The 23,711-nt window shown below is 37.4% G+C and overlaps 1 protein-coding gene across 1 annotated transcript in view; it reads left to right on the forward strand.

The window, feature by feature from the left end:
• Positions 1–15,158, forward strand: part of LOC125224795 (tachykinin-like peptides receptor 86C) — a 125,014-nt gene extending 109,856 nt beyond the window's left edge. The window contains exons 9-11 of the mRNA XM_048128252.1: positions 11,040–11,177; positions 13,687–13,827; positions 15,029–15,158. Coding sequence (XP_047984209.1) covers positions 11,040–11,177; positions 13,687–13,795 — 247 coding nt within the window. The 3' untranslated portion in view covers positions 13,796–13,827; positions 15,029–15,158. The remainder of the gene's footprint in view (positions 1–11,039; positions 11,178–13,686; positions 13,828–15,028) is intronic.
• The last annotated feature ends 8,553 nt before the right edge of the window (positions 15,159–23,711 follow it).

Here is a 23,711-nt window from a genome sequence, read left to right on the forward strand (position 1 = left end):
TCTCCCATTCGGAAATTAGCACTTTTCTGATCAAGAACATAATGTTGCCAGTATATGTAAATTACTACCGCAACGAAAAGAATTTCACACTATAAATTGTTTAAGAAACAAAAGTGTCTATTAAGTGCGTAATTTTTTTACAACAGCGATGATTCATTCATTCGAAAATATTTTAACAATGTATAAAATGTGAAACGTTCTTCGACTAAACGTGGCCTAAACGAAAATATTACTTTGCTAAATGAAAAATGTCCAATAATAGTTCGGCTAATTTGCACAGAAGCGAACTGAACTGTATGCGAACCAAGAATCTACGTAACATTATTCGACCAAAAGTGACAGCGATAGTTTGATTATTCGGCTAAATGGCATTCGGCGAATCGTTGTCAGCGAATCAATAATCGGCTAAAAACTTTTCGGAGAATCATTAGGTAGCCCAAATAGATATGTTTTAGTTTCTTTGTCACTAATAGATCTCACTTTAGGTACTATCAAAAATTAAATCAATTTTCTAGTGTTCAAAAATCAGGTATAATATGATATAATGTCAATACCTCGACAAACTAGATATCTACTTTTTAATCGACTTCAAAAAAAGGAGGATATTCTCAATTCGACTGAATGTTTTTTTTGTATGTGTGTTATCTGATATCTCCGAGAATAGTGAACCGATTTTCAAATATTTTTTTTTTAATAGAACGGGTATAACCCCGAGATGGTCCCATTGGCACCAAGTCGGGGTCTGATGATGGGGTCTTGGAGAAATCGAGGGAACTCTTCAAATGTTATAGGCACCTGTAATGTTTTAAGTGTATTTTTCAAAGGTACACCAGTATTTACGCCGGATTGCAATAATCTAAACATCCAAATTATAAACAAATCAATTATTTTTGGAGTCGGGGCCATCCTGCGTATGGTTGGGTGGGGCAAACAGGCAATAGCAAGACGAGGAACAGGGCTGGTGTTCGAAGTCACTAAACTTTATATTTTATCCAGCTACTAGTTCTAATATTATATTCCGTTGAGAAGATATTTTCAAAAGAGACCTCAACAGAAGAAAATTCTTGTTTGACTTTCTCTTCAAGGATTAGTGATATTCACATTCAGCTTTTAAAGACCTTTTGAAGTAACTTTTACTATACATGTGAATTCTTGAAATGTATTTTATCCTGCATTAGACTTTTAGTACATAATTTACATATTTTACATAACTAGTCTAAGACAGTTCCATAAATTGTATAAAGTAATTGTAAGCAAACCTAAAGGGAATGGCAAATGATTTAGTGTTCACAAAATGTTCGTGGGTAGATTTCATGTTATGGAACATTTTGTCTTTATCGAGGTTCAAATCAAGGGCGACATTCTACTATTATTAATTTACGAAGCTTTTTTAGCATTTGGTCCCCATTCAATGGAATGTTAACAATTTTACTGCGAAGCACGTTATCAATGTTTGCATCGTAGTCTACAGTACCAGCGCTTTATGGTATTTATTGCCAAATTATTATTATGAACATGATCATATTTTTCCTATGTATTTAGAATAGAATAGAATATTACAAGTGGATAGCTCTATAATGGCCTAGTACGTACAGTCGTACAGTCACCGGCAATAACATCGCACAAAAGAAGGCCGCAAAGACATCACTGACAATATTTTAATTCTAAAGTCATAAGAGCGTGTTAGATATGCAGCCTTCTTTTTATACGAAGTTGTTGCTGGTGACTGCACCTACCCACAGTAGCCACAAACTGTGCTTTATTTAATTTAATACTAGTTTTTGCCCACGGCTTCGCTCGCGTTAAATTCGCAATGCTCCATACAAACTTCCTCCTCCCATTTGAGGGAAGTGCGGGGTTCGAAAGAGACAAAAAGTAGCCAATGTCACTCCCGTTCCCTTTAGCTATCTCTACATAAAAATCACGTCTATTCGTCGCTCTGTTTTACCGTGAAAGACAAACAAACAGACACACACTTTCTCATTTATAATATTTGTATGGATTTATTTCATATTTATTTACTTCTGCCTACCTTTGAACTAACGACGCGTATGCACACTCACAAGTACGCTCCTATAGATGAACAGTCTGAAACCACAAACTTCCAGTGATGGTTCCAAAAAAAAACCTAATTATTTTGGAATTCATGCCCCGGAAATAAACTAACACTGATGAGAAGAGGCTCGCATTTTATGGTGCTCCCACACTGGGCTGTTATAAATGTTGTATAACATGGTGTGATATGTTATATACCATTTAGAGGTATATCAGACAGTGTGGGAGCACTATTACCTTTTTTTAAAGTCATTTAAAAGGCGTGATTGCTTTTTAATGGACTGTATTCATGGCAAATTGGATGAGATTGATATCTCAAGGATCCTGTATAAATTCCAGATGCGGCATAAGGCGATAATTGGGTTTCCTCGGTCTATTCACAATATTTTTTTAAATATATACCATTTTTAGGTTGCTGCAAAAATAATTAAAAAAAATAATTCATGGAAAAACATCCCAGACATAAAATATACCTTACGGATAACAGTTTCGTATAGAATCTTGTTAAAAACATAAATAAATCTCAAAGGGCATTTTTAAACATATTGACGGTTACTTATTACTTACGTTACAAGTAATGATGGAGGCAACATTTTTTGGGAATCAAAACTTTACGTTTACAACATTTGTATAACGACCGCGCATTTTGTGCACGACGTTACCACGCGTTATGTCACATTTGAGATTTAGTAGTTACTAAATGTCAAATGTGAATGTAAATTAGTTAATTTGAAGATTTTACGACCGAAATGGTTGTATGGGAACATTGTAAGGGTATATGTACTGACACTGTACACTGTAACACACACAAACACACACATTTCAAAAATCACACATACACATTACTCACACACACGCGCGCACACACTCATCCTATCTTTCTTTCATTTATATAAAATTTAACTTTAGTTATAGGTGAGATATAATATATAAATATATATATATATTTTTTTTTCAAAATGTGTAAAATATTGTAACCTTACACCTGATTGTAAACGGGAAGAAACTGGCTCTTGAGACACAGGGAGACCTACTTTGAGAGCCAGGGACCAATTTTGTATATACACGTAATCTTATAGTTGCAATAAAGAATATTTTATTTTATTTTTTATTTTTTTATTTTTACTGTACAGTGTGCGTAGCCGAATGCACAAACGCTCACGATAATATATCTTTCGTTGCTATATATCTCTATCACTCTGGCGTATTGGCGACGGAGCCAGACTACATTTCTGCGGCGTTTTGGTGGCGTTTCGCATCGCAGAATTACCATTCGACTACGCCCCCTGGAATCCATCTACTAAGTTTGTTTGCCGACATTGTATGCGGCCGCCAACCTTGTAAGGAAAGGTATCATTAAAACTTTATTTAAATGTTTTTATTTGGAATCTATTTAAACTATAATTATGATATTGAAAATTGGGAAACAAAGTTTCTTGTTTGTCATTAGTAATGACTCATTACACACGTGGCGATATTGTGTATAAGAGACCATAAGTGTGTATGCATCAATTTGATTTATATGTCGCTTAAGAACGTAATAGACATTAACTTGTAAAGCGACTTGTGTACTCGATTAGTTTCCACTTTTTATTCACTTATTTGACTACACATTTTGGTATAATAATAAATAAATAAATATTATAAGACATTCTTTCTTACACAGATTGACTGAGGCCCACGATAAGCTCAAGAAGGCTTGTGTTGTGGGTACTCAGACAACGATATATATATATATATATAATATATAAATACTTATATACATAGAAAACATCCATGACTCAGGAACAAATATCTGTGCTCATCACACAAATAAATGCCCTTACCGGGATTCGAACCCGGGACCGCGGCGTAGCAGGCAGGGTCACTACCGACTGCGCCAGACCGGTCGTCAATATCGTAATATAAGAAGAAGAAGTAAAAAACGAATCGAGATTGAGAGACGCTCACACTGTGCACTTTTAAGTATGACATCAAACGTTCTCAAAATGCTTCTAAAATAAATTAATAGTTTAAAAAACACTATAAAACACGCTTTTATAAATGCACGTAAAAGCCAAAAATAAATTATGGATCGTTCAAGTTGTCTCTATTTGTGAGCTGAAGTTTAAAAACTATGTGCTTTTAATTATAATATTTGATTGAAAAAGCGTGGGGCGCTGGAACAGGAAAGACTTTTTGTATAACTTACTGATAAATCAAATTATGCTATGTTACGGGAAGGAGGTTACACAGATTGACGCGCTAACTGGAGTTGCAGCATGACTAGTAGGTTCTACATTAAACAGTCAAATCAATTAAAAGTCAGTGTTCAAAGTAGGTACCAGTTTGTCGAACTCAGACAAAATATGCGCTAGTAGCGAGGAGAGTCGACAGTCACCGACACTTAGAACGCCGTTTTTTTCCGGTAATCAAAGTACAAAAGGGGAAAGTGTCTACAGTGACAGGATGCAGAGTTCTTGTTCGTGGACGAGATATCTTTGGTTCTCTTTGGTAACCCTTAGGCGGCATATGTAAACGTTATGTTCTTATGCAACTTCATTCGCCAGGAAGTTCGGATTAGTATTTGTTTACAAGAAAGTCTTTCCTGTTCCAGCGCCCCACGCTTTTACAATCAAATATTATAATTAAAAGCACATAGTTTTTAAACTTCAGCTCACAAATAGAGACAACTTGAACGATCCATAATTTATTTTTGGCTTTTACGTGCATTTATAAAAGCGTGTTTTATAGTGTTTTTTAAACTATTAATTTATTTTATACTTTTTAGTCATTAATAATGAAATACTTTTAACATTTATACATAAATTTATTTCAGGTAGGTGGATTTTACATGCCATTTGTGGCTTAACGTGTACTTATTGCCAATTGCTACTTAATAATAACTAGCGGCTACCTTCTTATTACGGTATTATCATAAAAATGTTTATACCTAGTAAGTTATCCGTAAAAGATAGACAATATAGACATGTGCCATCGCGGACTTTTTGAAGACATTAGAGAGACATACTTTCGCCATACATTGTTTTGAAGCTCTCAGCTAGTGGGATTTTGTTTGACTCGATTAGAAAATATTGTCACATTTCAACTAATTCAAACAAAATTTAAGTATTTCTTTTTTGCCGAGCCCCCCTTTATTTGCTCTTAAGGGTCACAGGAAAACCATTACCCAACTTATTTTAAATACAACGTTGATCTTTTTTTATGCGGGGGGCTTCGCCCCCCGAGTCCCCCTTTGTTTGCTCTTAAAGGTCACAAGAAAACGCTAACCCAACTTATTTTAAATACTACGTTAATCTTTCTTTTATGCGAGGGGCTTCGCCCCCCGAGCCCCCCTTTTCGTTACTCTTAAGGGTAACAAGAAAACCCTAACCCAACTTATTTTAAATACAACGTTTATCTTTCTTTTATGCGGGGGGCTTCGCCCCCGAGCCCCCTTTGTTTGCTCTTAAAGGTCACAAGAAAACGCTAACCCAACTTATCTTAAATACTACGTTGATCTTTCTTTCATGCGGGGGGCTTCGCCCCCCGAGCCCCCCATTGTTTGCTCTTAAAGGTCACAAGAAAACGCTAACCCAACTTATTTTAAATACTACGTTGATTTTTCTTTTATGCGGGGGCTTCGCCCCCGAGACCCCCTTTTCGGTACTCTTAAGGGTCACATAAAAACCCTAACCCAACTTATTTTAAATACTACGTTGATCTTTCTTTTATGCGGGGGGCTTCGCCCCCGAGCCCCCTTTTCGTTACTCTTAAGGGTCACAAGAAAACCCTAAACCAACTTATTTTAAATACAACGTTGATCTTTCTTTTATGCGGGGGCTTCGCCCCCGAGCCCCCTTTGTTTGCTCTTAAAGGTCACAAGAAAACGCTAACCCAACTTATTTTAAATACAACGTTGATCTTTCTTTTATGCGGGGGCTTCGCCCCGAACCCCCCTTTGTTTGCTCTTAAAGGTCACAAGAAAACGCTAACCCAACTTATTCTAAATACTACGTTGATCTTTCTTTTATGCGAGGGGCTTCGCCCCCCGAGCCCCCCTTTTCGTTACTCTTAAGGGTAACAAGAAAACCCTAACCCAACTTATTTTAAATACAACGTTTATCTTTCTTTTATGCGGGGGCTTCGCCCCCGAGCCCCCTTTGTTTGCTCTTAAAGGTCACAAGAAAACGCTAACCCAACTTATCTTAAATACTACGTTGATCTTTCTTTCATGCGGGGGCTTCGCCCCCGAGCCCCCCTTTGTTTGCTCTTAAAGGTCACAAGAAAACGCTAACCCAACTTATTTTAAATACTACGTTGATCTTTCTTTCATGCGGGGGCTTCGCCCCCCGAGCCCCCCATTGTTTGCTCTTAAAGGTCACAAGAAAACGCTAACCCAACTTATTTTAAATACTACGTTGATTTTTCTTTTATGCGGGGGCTTCGCCCCCCGAGACCCCCTTTTCGGTACTCTTAAGGGTCACATAAAAACCCTAACCCAACTTATTTTAAATACTACGTTGATCTTTCTTTTATGCGAGGGGCTTCGCCCCCCGAGCCCCCCTTTTCGTTACTCTTAAGGGTAACAAGAAAACCCTAACCCAACTTATTTTAAATACAACGTTTATCTTTCTTTTATGCGGGGGGCTTCGCCCCCCGAGCCCCCTTTGTTTGCTCTTAAAGGTCACAAGAAAACGCTAACCCAACTTATCTTAAATACTACGTTGATCTTTCTTTCATGCGGGGGCTTCGCCCCCCGAGCCCCCCATTGTTTGCTCTTAAAGGTCACAAGAAAACGCTAACCCAACTTATTTTAAATACTACGTTGATTTTTCTTTTATGCGGGGCTTCGCCCCCGAGACCCCCTTTTCGTTACTCTTAAGGGTCACATAAAAACCCTAACCCAACTTATTTTAAATACTACGTTGATCTTTCTTTTATGCGGGGGGCTTCGCCCCCGAGCCCCCTTTTCATTACTCTTAAGGGTCACAAGAAAACCCTAAACCAACTTATTTTAAATACAACGTTGATCTTTCTTTTATGCGGGGGCTTCGCCCCCGAACCCCCTTTGTTTGCTCTTAAAGGTCACAAGAAAACGCTAACCCAACTTATTCTAAATACTACGTTGATCTTTCTTTCATGCGGGGGCTTCGCCCCCGAGCCCCCCTTTTCTTTACACTTAAGGATCACAAGAAAACCTTAACCCAACTTATTTTAAATACAACGTTTATCTTTCTTTTATGCGGGGGGCTTCGCCCCCCGAGCCCCCCTTTGTTTACTCTGAAAGGTCACAAGAAGACGCTAACCCAACTTATTTTAAATACTACGTTAATCTTTCTTTATGAGGGGGCTTCGCCCCCCGAACCCCCCTTTGTTTGCTCTTAAAGGTCACAAGAAAACGCTAACCCAACTTATTCTAAATACTACGTTGATCTTTCTTTTATGCGAGGGGCTTCGCCCCCCGAGCCCCCCTTTTCGCTACTCTTAAGGGTAACAAGAAAACCCTAACCCAACTTATTTTAAATACAACGTTTATCTTTCTTTTATGCGGGGGGCTTCGCCCCCCGAGCCCCCCTTTGTTTGCTCTTAAAGGTCACAAGAAAACGCTAACCCAACTTATCTTAAATACTACGTTGATCTTTCTTTCATGCGGGGGCTTCGCCCCCCGAGCCCCCCTTTGTTTGCTCTTAAAGGTCACAAGAAAACGCTAACCCAACTTATTTTAAATACTACGTTAATCTTTCTTTTATGCGAGGGGCTTCGCCCCCCGAGCCCCCCTTTTCGTTACTCTTAAGGGTAACAAGAAAACCCTAACCCAACTTATTTTAAATACAACGTTTATCTTTCTTTTATGCGGGGGCTTCGCCCCCCGAGCCCCCCTTTGTTTGCTCTTAAAGGTCACAAGAAAACGCTAACCCAACTTATCTTAAATACTACGTTGATCTTTCTTTCATGCGGGGGGCTTCGCCCCCCGAGCCCCCCATTGTTTGCTCTTAAAGGTCACAAGAAAACGCTAACCCAACTTATTTTAAATACTACGTTGATTTTTCTTTTATGCGGGGGCTTCGCCCCCCGAGACCCCCTTTTCGTTACTCTTAAGGGTCACATAAAAACCCTAACCCAACTTATTTTAAATACTACGTTGATCTTTCTTTTATGCGGGGGGCTTCGCCCCCCGAGCCCCCCTTTGTTTACTCTGAAAGGTCACAAGAAGACGCTAACCCAACTTATTTTAAATACTACGTTAATCTTTCTTTATGCGGGGGCTTCGCCCCCCGAACCCCCCTTTGTTTGCTCTTAAAGGTCACAAGAAAACGCTAACCTAACTTATCTTAAATACTACGTTGATCTTTCTATCATGCGGGGGCTTCGCCCCCGAGCCCCCCTTTTCGTTACTCTTAAGGGTCACAAGAAAACCCTAAACCAACTTATTTTAAATACAACGTTGATCTTTCTTTTATGCGGGGGGCTTCGCCCCCCGAGCTCCCCTTTGTTTGCTCTTAAAGGTCACAAGAAAACGCTAACCCAACTTATTTTAAATACAACGTTGATCTTTCTTTCATGCGGGGGGCTTCGCCCCTCGAGCCCCCCTTTTCTTTACTCTTAAGGATCACAAGAAAACCTTAACCCAACTTATTTTAAATACAACGTTGATCTTTCTTTTATGTGGGGGGCTTCGCCCCCCGAGCCCCCCTTTGTTTGCTATGAAAGGTCACAAGAAAACGCTAACCCAACTTATTTTAAATACTACGTTGATCTTTCTTTCATGCTTCCCCCCTCGAGCCCCCCCCCCTTTTTTCTGTTCTTATCTTCCGGCACCATCATCAGGCCTTGAAACCTAATCGTAGTCATAGTTCATTACAAAACTTTTCTAAGAAGCCCAAAAACAGCTATGATACGATGTTTCATCATGTAGTTCCAGTTCATATCTTCCGGCTCCATCATCAGACCTTGAAACCTAATCGTAGTCAAAGTTCATTACAAGACTTTTCTAAGAAGCCCAAAAACAGCTATGATACGATGTTCCATCATGTAGTTCCAGCTCATATCTTCCGGCTCCATCATCAGACCTTGAAACCTAATTGTAGTCAAAGTTCGTTACAAGACTTTCCTAAGAAGCCCAAAAACAGCTATGATACGATGTTCCATCATGTAATTCCAGTTCATATCTTCCGGCTCCATCATCAGACCTTGAAACCTAATCGTAGTCAAAGTTCATTACAAGACTTTTCTAAGAAACCCAAAAACAGCTATGATACGATGTTCCATCATGTAGTTCCAGTTCGTATCTTTCGGCTTCATCATCAGACCTTGAAACCTAATTGTAGTCAAAGTTCATTACAAGACTTTTCTAAGAAACCCAAAAACGGCTATGATACGATGTTCCATCATGTAGTTCCAGTTCATATCTTCCGACTCCATCATCAGATCAGCTCAACAGTACCATATTATTGTATTGTCATCGGAACTACATATAGCTGCCAATTTTCATTACGCTACGACTCCTGGAAGATGGTTAAATTAGCTTCCTTAGATTCCATTACATACATAGTTACATACACGACGACCTAATAAAAGCGTGTTAATAGTGTGAGTCTAAAACTAATTTTATAAATGCATTTTGTGCCTGAAAACGTTTAAAATGTATGCCACTAAATAGGCCCGATCTAGACCCATTACCACTATGAAGGTTAACTTAATTTTGTACAAAGTGCTCTTCTGATCAGATTAGGTATATCTTTGTAGAAAATTGCGTTTAACTGTATTTAATCTATTTACAAATTACCCTTTGAGATTAAATATTAAAAGTATACTTTGACTAAGCGTTATTCAATTCAACAAGTTTGCATTAACCCTTTCAACGCAATTTAAACTCTTAGATATGTATCTTCTGCGCATTAACGTAGTTGCCTAGCCATGATGACAGTCATTTGCACTGTAGCGAACAAAACACCTCTCTTTCGCGCCACAGCAATGATAGTGTAGGTTTACGGTTTAACTCGATTTGCTCTTTTGTACGTCCGGATGCTCTCCTCTACGAGTCGCAATCCTCAACAGATTTCCGTGACATTTTGTGACCATATTCTATGATAAACAACTTTTTTATCCAATTTTTGGATATTTTACAAAAATGCAGAAACTGCTTTATGGGATTCGTGGGTCAATAGCATGTATGGTGCTTAAAACCATTGACTTGATATAATAAACATTAGGATTTCATCACGTTCTTTGATTTTTTTGGATTTATCCTTAGAGTGCATTTATTAAGAAGTAGTGTATTTCACACATAAAAACATGTCGTCCTTAATGCTCATAAGGTTTTACTATCCACTGTATGATAGATTCAGAAATCGTATTCCAAAATATCATTGTACGAGTAAATAGTGCCGTCTTTGTCATTAAAAATGTATCTATTTATCAGACAGATACAGATAATACTTGTTTCTAAATTAAATAAGAAATGGAAATATTCACATACATATGTGATGCTGACCTCCGTGGCTCAGTTAGTCCAAGAGGTTGGTCGGCAAATCTCGCAGGTTCGACTCCTAGTAAAGGTGGAAATTTTAAAAAATTTATTTATTTATTTATTATCTTTATTGGGAAACAAACAGCTTACAATTTTACAGAATATAGGTTACATGACTAATACATGAGCCGAAACAGTTTCCACTACCCTTTCAGCAGATTTGCTCGAAGGGTACTTAATTTTAATTATTACTATTACTAAGTATATTAACAATTAGTGTGGGGAAAAGAATGAAAAAACAAAAACATATGAGCATCGAAGTAAAGCAACAGCATAGATTTGATGAACTCGTATTGATCCATCAGGCAGGCAATTACGCGATAAATGATAAAATAGCAGGCCGTCCCTATCGCATTATTTGTAAGTGCGATAGGGACGGCCGATGTTTTATCATCTATCGCGCGACCATGATTGCCCTACAGATCTAACACTCAATGATAATATAATATCAAAAATGTGTGTTGTCCCGCAGGTTCAGGACATACTTCCGCACGGCCATGTGCGGGTGGCGCGACGCGCTGCGCCGGCGCAAGCGGCCGCTGCCCGACTCCCCGCCGGACTACCTCTCACAGTCGGGCAGCCGATCCCGCTCAGGTTTTTACTCGTTAACGTAATTATTGTTTAAAATGATGTCTTAGGTAAACATTTTTTATCAATATATTAGATTTTTTTTATAAAAATAATGACATTGAGAAAAAAATTGCTGTTGACTCATAATATAAGAATAATTAGTGAAATATGTCAAAAAAAAAAATAACAAATATTATTCGATTTTTTTTTCTTCAGTGTAACATTTATCAACAAAGAATGTTTTAAACTGAAACTTAAAATAATATAGTACATGCCAACTTCATTACGGAATCCTAATAGTAATATAACACTAATAACGTTCACCCACCATTTTCTACATAATGAATAACCTAACCACAAAATTGAAATTTTGAAAAACCCCCGACTGCGACATAGTAGACCGATTTTCATAAAACATGGCTAAGAACACTCCCGACTAACTCAGCTTTCAGACAAAAAAACTAAATCTAAATCGGTTCATCCGTTTGGGAGCTACGATGCCACAGACAGACATACACACAGACAGACAGACAGACAGACAGACAGACAGACAGACAAACAGACAGACAGACAGACGGACAGACACGTCAAACTTATAACACCCCGTCGTTTTTGCGTCGGGGGTTAAAAAATTTAATTAAAATTCATAAAGTTTGTGTAAATAATTATGATAAAATTACATAATTTTTAGCCACACTTCAGAAGTTGCTACAAACATATCCAACATGAGCACTCCATGTGTGTCTTTCCCCGTTCCCATCATGGAACAATGGCGTTCCGGACCCTTAACCTTTAAGGGAACCAAAACGTCTTTTTTGACGCTTAAGCTTAACCAAACGTCTTTTTAAGGGCGAGCGGATACTGCCCTTGTCAGTGTCATGGGACGCATACAGAAGCAGTACCCTCCTTATCAGTATAATAATTATTTCAAATAAAGACGGGGGCGTGACTAGCTGAATAAGGAGCCTTTCCAGGCTGTCTGCGTTTGACAGGAAATTATTAGCTAGGAACCATCAATTTGTGTTTAGGCGTTGGCTCAATAACCCTTCAAAAACAAAAAAGATTGAAAGCATATTCGCGAAATATTTTTAACTGAAGATAGAAAGACGTGGGAGGATCTTGTGGAAGCCCTATACACCTATGCGGTGTCCTAACACAAACAACAGCAACAACATTTTTCAATGTATTGGGAATTTCGAATTGGAAAATTAACCTGTTAAACGTTGACCCGTGTCATTTTTATTAACCCTTTGAACACTGCTCACTTAATTTTGCATATTACATACTAAAATTGGTCAATGTGTGTGCCACTCGGTGTTCAACGGCTTTATCTGAAAATGTACGTTGTACCTTGAAATCACAGTGTAACATAAGAAGATTGGTGTCAGTTTGAAAGAACGGCATCAAAGATTCCCCTTCTTTCCGCCCAGTACCGAATATGATATAACTCAAAATAGAATAGGCGTTCCAATATTGAAGCGCATATTTGGTGGAAAATTGTGTAAGTTGCCGTTTATCGCACCTGTGCATGAAAGCAGGCGAGAATTGCGAAAATTAATCAAATAAAGATATTTCTTCGTAGTTAATATTTAACTAGTAGAAACGTCTTCAATCGATGAAACTAGGCTAAAATAAACTTAAACGTAAGAAATGACTGTCTTGGCTGAGATTTCAACTCACGTTCTCTGAATAGATATTTCAGTGCTCTGACATCTGAGAAACCAAAATCTGCATGTCTACGAAAATTTTACCACATGTTATGTAGGTCAATGAGACTTGTAGCAGATCGAGCGGCCATGAGTTCAAGTCTCTTTTAAAGCAGTAATTTTTCAAAAATACATACATTTAAGTTAATAATACCGGTACCTTGGGTCATTATTCCAAAATGACGGAAGCATCGACCGTGACGTGAAAAATAGAATAAATGCGGGATGGATGAAATGGCGACAGGTCTCAGGGACAACATGCGATCGACGGATGCCCCTTAAACTTAAGGGGAAAATCTACAAGACGATTGTGAGGCCTGTTGTATTGTATGGATCTGAATGCTGGGCGACAAAGGTGGAGGATGAAAGGAGAGTACACGTAGTGGAAATGAGAATGTTGAGATGGGTGTGTGGAGTGACCAGAATGGATCAGATCAGGAATGAGTATATTAGGGGAAGTTTGAAAGTTGCGCCTATAACGGAAAAGATGAGGAGTGGCAGGTTGGCGTGGTTCGGTCATGTAATGAGGAGGGATGAATGTCATATAGGCAAAAGAATGTTGGAGATGAAGGTTGATGGATGGAGAGGGAGGGGTAAACCCAAACAACGCTGGATGGATTGTGTGAAAGAGGATATATTATGAGGAAGAAAGATGTGAGTGTTGAGATGACGAAAGATAGAGGAGAATGGAAGAGGAAGACGTGTTGTACCGACCCCACATAACGTGGGATAAGGGTAGGAGGAAGAAGAAGAAGAAGAAGACATTTAAGTTAATAATATTATTGTCTCCGTATCTAACTGGCTTCTATTCTAATAATCCTTCTGAAGTATGCGCGTCCACAGGTATAGAGGAACTGCGCGACTCAAGAAGAAATGTAGCGAGCGAATGGCCGCTATTGTCGTGTCGGGATCGACCAGGCCTGCGATCGCAGAGACCGCCTTCGCTTGCTAGCTGTCCCCGTTGCCCGCATTCTTACTATGATGGTAAGTATACATCATCGTCATTATAAGCATTTCCGTCTATTGCAGAGTTTGGTGACTGTAGCAGCCGATTCGTGAGCGGCACGACCGGCCACATTTTTGGCAGAGAAAACTCATACCACCTGAAGTTCTCGTTTGTGTTTGCTTTCTGCGATACCTTTTGCTATCTTAAGCATTAAACCAGGCTTGGTCGCACCTTCTTTCCTTCACAAAACACTTTCGCCATTGACCACGGTCTTCAGCTAAGGTTTCCCAGGCTTGATGGTCGATGCTAAGCACTATATACAAACTCTCAGAAATTATTACAAGAAACGCGTTTTTCAAAGTTAAAGCGAATTTTCACGGTAACCTGGAAACGGACCTTAATTACCTTAATTAACCTGAATTTAAACATGGGTGCAAAGAACTGGCGGGCAAGCACAATTGAGTGATATGGCCTATCGCGACTGCGAAAATGATGACGATGCTATACTAGAAGTTTAATCATACTAGCGTGCGAAGCCCGCTTTTTACTCGTAGTCGGTTGCATGAAAACCAGTGTCTGTTCTGTGAATTGGCACAAACGCTAGGTTACCGAGTTGAGTTGAACCTAATTAGGTTTTCTTAGTAGGCCATGGCACAAACCTGAACAAAGCTATTCAAGTATCATGATCTTTTGTGTCGCAATATAATTACGTCACAGTGTTGCCTGCATAACAAAAGTTAAAAAGCGCTCTAGTGGGCACTAGAGTTCTTAAGATTCCTCTCTTTCCGAAGGACTCTACAAGGTTTTTCCATGTACTTTCCAAAAGTATTAAAAGTCTTGGAATTTTATGAAAGTTCACAAGAAACGCGCACCGTGCGGGGTAAGAGGAATTTCCTCCCGCGAACGCTCCGGCTGTGGAATTAGCTGCCGAGGTATTCCCGATGAACTACAGTATTTCTTCAAAAAAGTAGTGTACAAGTTTCTAAGATAGATAGATTTCCATCAGGAAGCCGTATACCTGTTTGCCACCGACGTGGTATAAAAATATATAGGAAATTTAAATTCATGAAATGGAAAGTTTCAATGTTCAAACAAAAATGAAAAACAAAATCAGAACTCTTGGAAAGTTTTCATTTATACTATGCTTACGTATCTAAAGTACCTAAATCCAAATTAATTGTCATTTACTATAAAGTCCTTAAGTGCGAATATTGTGATTGTATTTTTTTTTTGTTTCAGCTTACATTCATGGACGCAAAGTGTAAAATAAAAAAAGTGGTCATCAGGGATTGATATTAGAGGTATAGGAATTACTTTATTCCTTGTAATTTGTAAATTTTGTGTAAATTATGTAAATGACTAAACTATGTATATAAAATTGTGTTTACTTGTAAATCATCTACCTACTCTATTAAGCTAAGCAAAAATGATAGTCTACATAAAATAAATTTTTAATATTTGGAAATGTCTGAGTGGTGCTCATTACGTAAACACTGTATTATAATATCTAGTAGTGTATTTTTATTGAGACTATGTTCAGTATTACATATTTACCATAATAAAATTAGTATGTAGTTGGACTAAGATTTCAAAATACATACTATAATTATTATACAGTCGAGTTCATAAAATATGTGTACATTTTTGCACCTTATTGCAATAATTTGAGGTGAAGAAATGTACACATATTTATGAACTCGACTGTACTTATAACTAGACTATTTTGTACTGAAATAAGTTTTCACGAACATTAAATAGGCTAGTTTCCAATACTTAAAAAAATATTTTATGCAGTGCACGAAATAGAGCACCACAAAATTAGAAGAAAAATATGGACGTAGTTATATTTTAACATCATTTCTATTTAATGTCAAAGAGAAAGATATAAATTAAATGAATTGATCGTGACGTCACTCCTCAGTATTTCATAGTAATTCCATATGTAGCAAATCGTTTTGACAGTTCTTAAAAAGAAGCTGATTTGACTAGTAGGAAACTAGCCTATTATCACTACAAAATTGTTTACTTTAAAAATAATGATTATTGAAAGCATTCGGTCCTTTATATACTAAACAACCATGTAATAAATAACTAGAGTCGTGTTAGTACCGGAAATTGAATTTGCTAATGGGTATATTCATTAGGTATATTGATTAAACCTATATATCTAATACATTTTCACGTGTTAAAGGCCTACTTCGGTGCTGATTGTATAGTGATGGGACCACATCAACGAAAGAAAATGAGTTTGAATTGTGACATTATTTATTTTTATTTTATTTACAATCTACATACATAAACTCACGTCTGTAAAGCTGAGTTTACACCAGCAAGTTATTGATGCAAGTTTTGAGACGCCACTATGGGTAAGAGTGAGTGGCAAATATCTGCATCTCTTTCTTGCATATACCTCTAAAAAAAACCTCTGTTTCAAAACTTGCAGCAATGACTTAGTGGTGTAAACTCAGCTTAAGTATTTCAAAAAGAAGTAGATGGAGCACATGTAACCACTCATGCTTTAGTGCCACTTTTTGGGTTTAAGGGGTCAAAGAAAACGAAATCATGATATTCTTGGTCGTAAATATAATACTGGTTTTTATAATTTTTGCAAACAAAACAAGTATTATTAATAAACTAGTAACAATGAATTATAATTAATTCATAAACAATAACTTACACAACCGTGGGTAGCTCAGCTAGTATTCGTAAACTTAAAATCAAAAAGTATTATAACTACTTAAAAAAAACTGAGACAAAAAACCTCGGAAACATCAAGATATCTTTTCCTGCTCATTCAGATAGCGCCTTTGGTTGATGCTCAGTTAGATGGCAATGTCGCTGATATTAATATTATTTACCAATTTAAATATAACATATTAAGTGAAGAATAAATACATTGTCAAAACTGAGGTTCATATAAATGTAGTTTAATCCTGCGTTGAGAGATCGACTATTCTCAATCTTAATATCGAAATAACGTTAAAGACCTTAAGTTTTTAATATATATGTGATTATTAACATAAGTATTAATAAGCAAAGATAAATATCGTCCTTGAGAATGCAAAATCCTTCAACTGTGCAATTTTCATCAAAGTACTCAATACCTAATGAATAAATAATCGAGCACATACCAGATTTGGCACTCTCACTGACGATATAATAATATATAATAAAATATGGAAAACCCGTCTAAAAACTAAAACTCACTATTTTGGCTCAGCGATTCAAAGTGAATCTTGGCCTCCGTAACGAGAGACGCCAACTGTCCCGATCCTGCGCAGCCTCTCGCCAGTCACTGATATGAAGCCGACGCAGATCCGCCACCACACTGTCATCCCAGCGATACCTGGGTCGACCCGCCGGGCGGCCACCAGCCGGTCGACCCAAGAACGCTCTCTTGACAGCCCGATCGTTTCACATTCTAAGTAAGTGACCGAACCAGCCAAGTCTGTGGGCTTTCGTTTCACCGATGATATTGGCTTCGGCCACTAACTCCTCGATCTCGGCATTTTTCCGGAACCTCCAGGTGCCATCGTCTCTCTGAACAGATCCCAGGATCTTGCGAAACATCTTTCTCTCCGCTACCAGGACCTGACTTTCTTCTTTGACGACTGGTCTGGCTCAGTCGGTAGTGACCCAGCCTACTGAGCCGCGGTCCTGGGTTCGAATCCCGGTAAAGGCATTTATTTGTGTGGTGGTTCCTGAGTCATGGATGTTTTCTATGTATATAAGTATGTATTTATATATTTAAGTATGTATATCGACTAAGCTTTGCTTAGTTTGGGGCTAAGTTGATCTGTGTAAGGTGTCCCCAATATTTATTTATTATTATCATTTATTTCTTTCAGTGTTAGTGACCAGGCTTCACAGCCATATGGATAGGCCGTATGACGGTTTTATATATCCGTAGCATAGTATATTTGCTGATTAGCCTGGACACTGACACTTTATGACGGGCTGTACTGCACCGCAAGGAATTTTTCCCCTCACTAGCTCGGAAACACATGTTTTGTCCTTTAATACCAGCGGGTAAAAACGCATTTTATCCACTAGTGGGTAAAGTAATTTGACCTTGAATAAAGTCAAATTAACTGCTTTAAAGTTGATAAAAGTATGTGAATCTAGTAATAAAGATGATTTACCACCTGTGGAACTACTGGAAGCAGTGTTAAACGCATTTTTTGCGTTGTAGTTTCCTCGCTATAATGAGGGGAAAAGTTTTGTGTTACACTCGGGTGCAAATGTATTTTACTTCTCGTGTTTTAAAAAAACTTACAAGTTCAGGATTCTATTTTCGAACCACTCGCTTCGCTCGTGGTTCAACTATAGAATCCTTTCACTTTGGGGTTAAAATACAACTTTGCCCCCTTGTATAACAAATAACTATTTCATGCGTATTTGGATTTCATCCTCTCCTGGTGTTAGTGTTACAGTCGTCTAAAAACTATACTTTTTAAATTTATGACCTCAGTTTAGTCACAGTATAATAAAGAAAACTATCGTACAGTATGGCCACTTCCGCTCCCCGCTGAAAGCGCCGCCCACCCCCTCTCGGTTACCTCACAGTTACAGCCTGTCAAAAATGCGAACAGTCAACCTGTCATATCTCACTCATACAAGTATGGTACGCGTTCACCTACACGAGCTTAGAATGTGTGCTAGGAACGCGCCTCTTTTATATTTAGAGGAGAATAGAGGTCTGGTATTTGATCGCCAGTGTCCGAGATGTGGTTTAGTCTTCCAACTCGACATGTGACATCACTACTCGCAAAGGTGACTACAGTGCACACCATCAATAGTACCAAATGGTAGGTAGGTAGGTAGTACGACACGACCTTACTTAGTCAAGTTGACAAGGGCCTGAGCGATGGCGGACTATCGATACACTCGTGATTCAATTGTCCGGTCGCTTTGTTGTTTTCTATCAGGCTTGGCCAGAGAATAACTTACTTGGTACTCAAATAAATGAATAAAAATGTGTAAAAAAAAGAAAATGGTTTTGCACCAGAAATAATTTTAAATAGTATTTAGTGGTGTGCTCTTTTTAAAATCAGCCGGCGTTTTTTTATGTTCCTATATGTACCTATATACGTTTTTTTTCTTAGAGAGCCAGAAAGTGGTAAAATTTAACGAACGACACGAATCTGAAATAACTTTGTTCTATTTCATAGGAATTCTGAGATTATTTTATTTAGTAGTTTTAATAAATTAACAATTTTGCTTACGAATATTTGTCTGAGCAGATTCTGTTACTAAAATAATTAAGTTGCAACTAATATTGAACAGCAAAATAACGTCCAATTTAGGTTCAACATTTACATAACATTATTAAAAATCATATAATAAGATCCGTCATTAAGCAATGTTTAATAATTTTAATGATAATTCTAATAGCGTTATTATACCTTCCTAAGCGAGAAGAAAAATGTCCTTCATAATTATGGTAATACCCAAAAGCAACGATAATTATCTTTCCAATTTTGAAATTCTTGGCTTAATCCAAGGTTTCTCGGAACAACGCGTTGAAATGCTGGTCAGTAATGTGTTCCAAAAATAATTTTATTTGAAACAATATAAATTGAAATAGATAATCATACACGAAAGAAAAAACGACAAGGTTAGGCCCACAGGTGGCCGAGCCGGGAATCGAACCCGGGTCTTCAGCTTACGCGGCTAACGTCTTCACCATTAGACCACCCCCCGCCGTGGTACCTGACGAAATTTCTCTAGTGTATGTTAATCTATCTGATAAGGCTAGGCGCCTTTTGACCAACTCTAAGGGCGAGCAATTAGTGCTTGCACCTCCTATACGAATCCTTTGCAGGATTACGATATAGCGAGAGAGATGGTGCTGCCATCTACACAACTAGCCGCGTAAGCTGAAGACCCGGGTTCGATTCCCGACTCGGCCACCAGTGGGCCTTGTCGTTTTTTCTTTCGTGTATGATATCTATTTCAATTTATAATTTATATATAGTAGTGTGACTACTTGAAAAAAGAATAAATCAAAAAATATTCAATAAAATAATTAGATTTGTTCCCTAGTTGAAACAATATTTTTGATAAAACCTTTTATAGCTGACTGTACTTTATCAGCAAAAAGTACTTGTGATAACCGTATAAGTGTCTATCGGACAAAGCTAAGTAAAACAGAATTACTTTAACACATATCACTGAGTACGTCTGTATCATAAGATAAACTCCATGGTACCTTGAGAGTACCTACTATATTTTATTTACTTTTGCAAATGTTTTCTTGGAAACATTAGCATTTCTCATTCTGGTCATGCTGCTTCCGTCAAGGCACACGGAGACAGGCTGAAACAGCATGTCAAGTTCGTGCGTTTCCATGAATATGTAATGATTTGAAAACCTTTTGCACTACATAATTACAGAATGCGTCAGGAAAAATCTTTTCGAATTTACTATGTAACAAGTTTCAATAATATAATTAAGCTTCAATTGTATATATCGTTAATAATATTACATCTCCTAATATCTCAGAAGATTTTTATGAAATTTGGGTTCAAAAAGCGTAAAATTGCGAATCAAGCTGCGAAATAAATCATGGATATTTATGGACCCCTGGCAGTTTCATTCAAATTAGTACAAATCTGGTTTAGGTTTCTTTACTCAGTGAATTAGGTTTTCAAATTATCCATTAATATTATGCGCGTCTTAAATTTTCATACAATTTACGGAAATATGGATAACTAGCATTTACTCGCGGCTTCGCTCGCGTTAGAAAGAGACAAAAGGTCTCCATCATTTCAACTATCTCCACTTAAAAAATCACGTCAATTCGCCGCTCCGTTTTGCCGTGAAAGACGGACAAACAAACAGACTCACACACTTTCCCATATTAGTATGGATTTTATCCAATATATCATACAGAAAAATCGTTCCTGACGATAGTTAAAAAAAAATTCTGAACACACAATGCAAACAACCTTTATAACCGGGGATGGTCAAAGGGGTCCCGTGATTTACGCAAAACAACTAGGAGAAGGACACTTACATGTAGTTGTAAGGTCGCGACCTTACATCTTTGTTCAAAGGCAAACGGATTCGGACTGAAATAATATGGCGCACGCTAGTGTGTGAATGATTGGTTGAGTGAATGTGATGAATGGTGAGTGTATGAATGTTAAGGCGTTCACAGACGTGTGTATGAGGGTGTGTCTACACGTCTGGGTAGGGAGTTAAGGCTGTGCTACACCTTTTAATTATAACGATATAATGCTTGGTGACAGTTACCAAGTCCAATATTCAAGATATCAAAGTTACTAAGTAAGCTCAACCTATTCAGTTTATAGTTCGAATATTATTAGTGTCCGTTTCAACTAAGCCGTCGCCCAACTTTGGTAATCTTCAATTAACCCAGAACTTTATCTTCTTAAGACGATACGGTAGGGGTCAATTCTCCATACAAACGCTCTCGACTATTTCCTCCCTGGTTTTTGAAGATAGAGCAATGATTTTTTCAACACAGATTATTATTATTTTTATCTGTCGGACCGTTTTGATTTTTTTGATATTCTGCTTTTTAAAGATTCCAGAGCCAATCAAAAATTTCCAAAAACGGCCTTTTTCATTGTGGCGCAAAAGAAGGTGTGATACACAAGATTGGTAACAATTAACCAAAAAAGCTAAACGGTCTGACATATATTATTTCATTGTTATTCAGACTCTCAAATTTCGTTCCGATTGATTAAGTTTTGAAGGAGGAAAGAGTCGAGAGCGGAACCTCGATTTTAAAGATTTTTTTTTAATATCTTTTGACTGAGTTGTTCTTCATGGACAATTTTTTTTCGATAAATCTAGTTAATAACACTTATATTTAACTAAAATTCCCAAGTTGAAAGGGGGGCTCCTTTCCATTTTAGCATTTTCGCTACCGTATCCTCTTAATACGGCGCGGTTCTAACTTCAAATATCAATATGTGAATGTCAAATGTCAAAAGACACGTTTTGTTTATAGGACATAGACATTGTTACACAGATTGACTGAGCCCCTCGGTAAGCTCAACAACGCTCAAAAATTATATGTATAATATTTTTTTAAATGTGTACATAAAAAAAACAATAACAAATACTTACATTTAAACGTAGCTCCTAAGCCGATATATTATTTTAGCCTACTTAAAAGTTTCCATAAGCCTTTGCACAATTAGGTTTCATTTCAGCCGACGCACGTCCTCAAACAGTCCGATTAATCCCTTGTATGCACACACGGTAGGTATTATAACAGGTAAAAATACTCACGTACGCACGAATCTGTGCGTAGGAATAGTAACATATTTATTGTTTTAAATGTCAAGGTCACTCTTTCAGGGCTCAATATCAACAGATACGATAAAACACGTATCCCTCCTATACATATAAGTAACTATGATTTTTTTAGTCATACAAATAATTTATTCATGAAAAGAAATAATTAAAATATACATACGTTCAGATCCACAGCGCAGGCTTCGTCATATAACAGAGTGTTCATCCACCAGGTTTTGTCAAAATAAAACATTACCATAACATACGCTCTCCGCAACACGCATCGTCAAAATTCAAGCACACAAAAAAAATGGCAAATACACTTAATAAAAACCTTATATCCTAACCCGGTCAGTACCATTTTTAGCTATTAGGTAATTATGTAATTCAACTTTATATACATCAATATCATAAGTTCTAGAGAGTCTAATGATTTAAATTGGCCGGTACATAGACTTTTTTATTTTTATCGAGCCCCTGACATTTCGACGCAGTTACATGCATCATAAGTATCATAACTTAATTTCATCATCACATAAAACAAACCTAAAAACCTATAACCGTAACGCAACTATGGGAACAAATCAAATTATTTTTAACAAATATTTTGATTTGTGTTTTTTAAGTAGTCACACTACTATATATAAATTAAAAATCGAAATGAGATGTCATATATTAAAGAAAAAATGACGAGCATCACCAGTGGTGAAGGCCGGATTCGAACCGGCGTCTTTAGCAATCCGGGCTTACGCCATGAACCCCTAGGCCACCTCGCCACAGCGGAAGCCGTCGAAATTTCTCCGGATTGCTAAAGACCCCGGTTCGAATCCGGCCTTCACCACTGGTGGTGCTCGTGATTTTTTCTTTAATATATGACATCTTATTTCGATTTTTCTATAACCATAATTTAATAAACTTTCTCTTCAGGTTTTTAAGTACTTCAGTAATTGTTCGTTTAAGAAAAATATGGATGAATTGATCTCTACTACCCGAAGGTTGTCTGGTAGAGATCGCTTTTTAGCGATAAGACCGCCTGTTGTTGCTTAATTTCTTGTTTGATCTTATTTGTTGTATGTAATTACTTAATGTGCACAATAAAGAATATTATTATTATTATTAATGGATAAATTGAATTATTATTAAGTAGGTATTCGTCATACGTTTTATCTTTCGTTAACTTGTAAGGAAAAAGGTTTTTTAAACTCCTATAAATTGTCTTTGTGGTCATCACAAAAGCAAACAGATAAAACGAATTACTATTTTAAGTGTTCGTTTCGTTGAATGTTTTTTTGTAAGACATGACCTAAATATTTCAAGGTTTTTGATACATTTCTAATGTAAGTACTTGATTTGTTACAAAGCATTACTTTTTTCGAACTTTTGCAGAACTCTCATCGACGAATTAACAATCCATACTAACATTATAAATGGGAAAGTGCGTGTCTGTTTGTTTGTCCGTGTTTTGACGTCAAAACGGAGCGACGAGTTGACGTGTTTTTTTTTAAGTGGAGATAGTTGAAGGGATGGAGAGGGACATAGGCTACTTTTTGTCTCTTTCTAACGCGAGCGAAGCCGCGGGTAAAAGCTAGTATAACATAAATTATTAAATGTTAAGTTCGTAAAAGCTAAGGGCGCTTTCAGGATATAAGCA

The sequence above is a fragment of the Leguminivora glycinivorella genome, chromosome 3 (assembly GCF_023078275.1).
Source record: "Leguminivora glycinivorella isolate SPB_JAAS2020 chromosome 3, LegGlyc_1.1, whole genome shotgun sequence".
NCBI lineage: Eukaryota > Metazoa > Arthropoda > Insecta > Lepidoptera > Tortricidae > Leguminivora > Leguminivora glycinivorella.